Source organism: Priapulus caudatus, unplaced genomic scaffold (assembly GCF_000485595.1).
Source record: "Priapulus caudatus unplaced genomic scaffold, Priapulus_caudatus-5.0.1 Scaffold691, whole genome shotgun sequence".
Classification (NCBI taxonomy): Eukaryota; Metazoa; Priapulida; class Priapulimorpha; order Priapulimorphida; family Priapulidae; genus Priapulus; species Priapulus caudatus.
In genome coordinates this window covers 100,693-106,125 of record NW_014577752.1, presented here as the reverse complement: position 1 = coordinate 106,125, position 5,433 = coordinate 100,693, and the positions used below count along the sequence as shown (strand labels likewise).

The 5,433-nt window shown below is 41.0% G+C and overlaps 1 protein-coding gene across 1 annotated transcript in view; it reads right to left on the bottom strand.

Moving 5' to 3' along the window:
* The window catches only part of LOC106812828 (voltage-dependent calcium channel subunit alpha-2/delta-3-like), an 18,328-nt gene that overhangs the window by 4,679 nt on the left and 8,216 nt on the right, over positions 1-5,433 (bottom strand). The window contains exons 9-16 of the mRNA XM_014816809.1: positions 5,215-5,327; positions 4,597-4,760; positions 3,192-3,293; positions 2,687-2,757; positions 2,245-2,320; positions 803-855; positions 395-456; positions 161-164 (exon numbers count right to left, since the gene is read on the bottom strand). Coding sequence (XP_014672295.1) covers positions 161-164; positions 395-456; positions 803-855; positions 2,245-2,320; positions 2,687-2,757; positions 3,192-3,293; positions 4,597-4,760; positions 5,215-5,327 — 645 coding nt within the window. The remainder of the gene's footprint in view (positions 1-160; positions 165-394; positions 457-802; positions 856-2,244; positions 2,321-2,686; positions 2,758-3,191; positions 3,294-4,596; positions 4,761-5,214; positions 5,328-5,433) is intronic.

The following is a 5,433-nucleotide window of genomic DNA, read 5'->3' as shown; positions in this document are numbered from 1 at the left end:
CAGCGCAGCCGTAGCGCAGCGCGGTTGTCGCCGTGCGCGTTAGTAGGGGTGCATGCCGCACAGCCCAGCCGCAGCGCAGCCGCAGCGCAGCGCGGTTGTCGCCGTGCGCGTTAGTAGGGGTGCATGCCGCACATTTGAACTTTAGTTTTCGAGACCTCACGTCTCTGCGTCAGGCGACAACATATTCATGATATTTAAATTTTATTAAGTCACAGAGTTCATTTACCGAGTCTACACCAGCTGTCACACATAAACTCAGATCCACAAAGCGAATACACTCTACGTAAAATACTGACGTGCGCGAATTTAAATGCTTGCAGGATATATAACGATTTCCTGATCTGTCATCGTATGTCATAGTTCGGGCACAAAATTTGTAATATAAAGAGTTCACCTTTTGCCGTTTGACCGTGGTCACCGTACCAAAGGTTGTACATGCTGTATTGTGCTAGAAATCTGAAATGAAATGGACATTATACATATAAAATCATGTCAGCTTATACATCTGTACCAAGAGTACATAATAGGGAATTATTAGGGAGTTCCCTATTATCTACTCCTGATCTGTACACGTAACACATCTCTGGCTGAATGATGAACAAAACAAGCTAAGCAAAGCTTACCATTGACACTATGAAAGTTTAATGTGAAAACATGTGATGTACCAAAAGTTATATGATGTAGATAGTAGTGATACATTTTTCTTTTTTTCCTCATTTTACATTTACAATACTTGTTTATTTTTCTTTCAGTAAATATTGTAGTTCATGAAATATATATATATATATATATATATACTTACAGTCCTATTTCTTTCCACAGCCATGTTAGTAGATAGGACAGCGACCGCCATGGCTGCAAAACATAGAGAAACTCTATAATTATGTAGACAAGCTATATAGATATGGATATGTTTATCACCTTTAATAAACCCTATTACTAATATAGATAATAGGAGAGATCGTACTATCTCTTTTTTATTTTACATAAAGATTATATCAATATTTCAATATCTCAATATTACATACTGCTGATTATAATATTTCTAGATAATGATATGATATATTATTCATATTCTCCAGTCTAGTAATGGAGCCACTATTCATCCATCAATGCACACTGCAGTGTATGCGTGCTATAGCTCCACCCGTGCAACCACCCCTTCGCTCAGCCTCTGGTAAATCCTCCACAAGCTGAGCAACAAATGCACGAGTGCAGCTCTACGTAAAAATGACCGCACGCTCAAGCTAGTGGCGCCCTCTAACAGTTGTGAATGTCCCTACTCGAGCGTAAAGCTGTGATTAACGCAGGGGTAGAAATTAACTTTTGAACAAGGGAGTCCAACGGACTCCCTACTCTCAAAAAGAGGGAGTCCGCAACAAAATGAGGGAGTCCGCAGTCTGAGGTTCAACATTAAAGATATTAAGAATAACGCATGTGCTTATTTTTAAGATTCATGCGGTTGCATGTCTGCCAAATTTTCTTTGGACATTAGCTGAAAAAATACAATAATTCCGCGAGGCCGTGCTCCGGAACGAACTAGTTAGTATGGCAGAATTTTCAGGGAGTACTCCCTGAACGTCACACGGACTCCTGCATAATATGTCAAATCAGGGAGTCCGACAGTAAATCAGGGAGTATTTGACTCCGGACTCCCGATAATTTCGCACCCTGTTAACGTGTTACGCGATATGGATAATAACGCCAACCTTGGATGTATTGCAAGAACTCATTAGCATTCGCCGTGGAGATTAATAAGAAGTCGATGGCAACAAGAGGCAATATATATCTATATCTGTATATTATGCATTATGTATGTGTGTATTTATGTATATATATATATATGGGGATTTAACACAAACTACGTATGATATTATACAGGCCCGTAGCCATTTTTTTTTATTGCGGGAGGGTGCGAGCCAACGAGTATACGTCCCTAACGAGCGTCGGAGGCCCCAGTCTCTAGGGGGGTCCGGGGGTTTGAAGGTTATGAAAATTAGGTTGTCTGAGACTGCATTTCGCGCGTTTTGAAGGCAGTATGATATGAAAACAGGCAGCCATAAGCAAACCTCAAAACATGGACATGTCTCAAATCTTTGAACTTCAAAGTGGATTTTTTCCACAAAAGTGGACCTCCGCAGCCTGTGGGGGGTGGGGGGTGCGGGCACACCCATCGCACTCTCCTTTCCTATGGGCCTGTTATATATATATATATCTGACGTTGTTTTATGTGATATCGCTCACCGTTAGCATCGTGGATGCTGAATCTGTCGTGTTGTTTTGCCGTTGACACATTCCTTGAAAGTCGTACATAGGTACCCTGCGATGACCACACAAAGCACGTTAAGCAACGCAGAAAAGGACAATTAATATATATGTGTGAGTCCATAGAAGACATACCAGTCACAGCTATTCCGACGGATCGGGTTTGTTAACGTATATATCGTGTCTGATTTTTTTAATTCCGCAAAGCTTCAAAATTTCTGAAGTTCAGGGTCTGTCGTCTTTCATAACTATACCTATAGGCAGCTAGGCCATCCCCAGCCTGTTTATAATTCAAAGTTCATAGTCAAGTCTGACCGATCGATTGATGCAACAGTCATCAAACACGTACTTCACGCTTAATTTAATTATGTATACATCAATTCACACCAAATGATGCAAGAGGGAGACAAGTTAAACTCACTTTATGTATACACCCAGTCTCACGAGATGATCCAGCAGCCTCGGCTCAATGTCACCAAAAAACATCCCAGTCTGCAGTAGGGAATAATTTGTTTTTAGTCACTTAATTACTAATACTCTTAATTAGTAAGTTATAATATATCACGGATTAATTAATATTGAAATTGTAATTGGATGAAAGTAATTCTGATACACGTTCAGAAACGAGACCTAGTTATTTTAGAATACACTTGTTGAAGTTTTAAACCACTTATAGGCATCAAAATATTGTTAAATTATGAATGATTTATTATTCACAACGTTATGAGATAAAATATTAATGTACAGGAGAGATTTTTCATGTCATTGAACTACAATAAATGAATGAATTAAAAGAAATAGAATATAACGTAAGATTATAAAAACAATTATAATAATGATGATGGCGATAATAACAGAAGTCTATCATTGATAGACTCCTGATAATAATAATAATAATACTATAACAATAATATAAATTGACTTACATCATCGAAATCTTCTGATATGACAACGAAGGCGTTGTCATCCAGGACGTAACATTGCATGTCGTCGTTTCGACACGTCCACTTCTCATCCTGATGATGTGTCTACAGAGAACCCACACACACACACGAGATATATGCATGGTATATAACATAGCCAGTCTAAACGGCAGAATTCCATAAAGTTTTGCCGTTTGCCGAGAGGCACGATCTATTCGATGAAAGGCCACGTTTCAAAATCGCGCCTGTCCAAACGGCAGGATTCCGTAGAGAATCATACTTCGATTTCGCGGTCGATCGACCGCTACAGAGGATTTTCACGGATAGCAGTGATGGACGTTTTAATGCTCTATTCGGCTCGAACGGGAATCTCCGTCGCGATCTCTCCCAGTTTCAATAAAGGCTCGATTTGCGCAGAATCGAAAAAAACTACCCTTCTCTCCGTTGGTCGTAAGGTCAACCAAATTCAATAACCGACAGCATTTTCCTCGGAGTAGCAAGCCACCTGAGTATAGCGATAAGCAGAGCGAGAGTGGATGGGGGAAAGGTCGCGTAAAGGCCGAGGGAGAAACGATATCACAGTGGAAATATTGCTCGAGCTGAGAAAAATTGATTCGCGAGAGAAAATTTCTATCAGATTACGTTCGCAACACCCCCCCCCTCCCTAGTGGGTGTGGTGTCGGAGCTATCAGCAGAGAAATTGTAGCCTAAAGCTCAACAACATAACAGCCTATGGCAGGGGTAGAAATTAACCTTTGAACAAGGGAGTCCAATGGACTCCCTGCCCTCAAAAAGAGGGAGTCCGCAGCAAAATGAGGGAGTCCGCAATCTGATGTTCAAAACGAAAGTTATTAACAATAACGCATGTCCTTATTTTTTAAGATTCATGCGGTTGCACGTCTGCCAAATTTTCTTTGGACATTAGCTGAAAAAATCCAGTAATTCCGCGAGGCCGTGCTCCGGAACGAACTAGTTGGTATGGCAGAATTTTCAGGGAGTCACACGGACTCCTGCATATGTCAAATCAATCAAGTCGACAGTAAATCAGGGAGTATTTGACTCCGGACTCGCGTTAATTTCGCACCGAGCTATGGTAACCCTAGCTCCCTCCCCCCACGCAAGCATGCTCCTATCTACGTTATTAACACCCGCACACGCGTGCTTCCTCTTACGGCAGAGGTTCTTAACCTGTACGTGGTCCATGGACCCCTTTGGGGTCTGTGGATGGGCTTCAGGTGGCCCGTGAACCCCATTGTATGCAAAACTTCGTATTTATGTGCTTATGTACATTTTTCTGGGGCGGGGTACATAGCTTTCACCAGATTCTCAAAGTGGTCCACCTATATATTAGTAACCCCGCTTGCTCGTGCTGCCACGTGCAATATTAACCGCGCGTGCTGCCACCTACGTTGTTGACGATGCGGTAAAACTCGGACACGACAGAGCTGTGTTTGATCTGCATGCCGACGACGGCGGAGACAGCGGGCAGCATGTCCTCATCTCGTGTCGTCACGACGACAGGACTGCTGATTGTCATCACCGTGTCGTTGTCATTGTCGAAGCTGTCGTAACCTGCGCGAGGCGAGAGAGATAGGTCAACGTGGGGTTAGAGGGGGGTCAACAAGGGCAAGAACGCGTGCACTATGTTACAATTATATAAACCGGCATGAATATAATTCTACGAAGGTTATACTATACAATGGGCTACACTATAATACATCAATGTGTGTTCTACTATATAATACAATGTATGTGATATTATACTACATATATTATATTATACAATGTATGTAATAAATTATTATACTTTTTATATGATACTATACTATATGTATGTTATATTATATTGCATATATGATACTACTATATGTATGTTACATTACACAATGTATATGATACTATACTAATACTATGTATGTTATATCATATTGCATATATGATACTATACTAATACTATGTATGTTATATCATATTGCATATTGTATGTTATAGTTATATATGTATAATATTACTTATGTATACTTACTACGCTCGCGGACATCAAATGGTACGGATACGACGAGCTGATCCTTGCCGTGATCGACGGCTCGCTTGTAGTAAACCTCCTCCACGGTCTGCTTGCTACGCTCTATGAACCTCCTACACATCCACCACGACAACGACATCAGCAGCAGCAACAGCAGCAGCAACAACAACAACAACAACAACAACAACAACAACAACAACAACAACAACAACAACAACA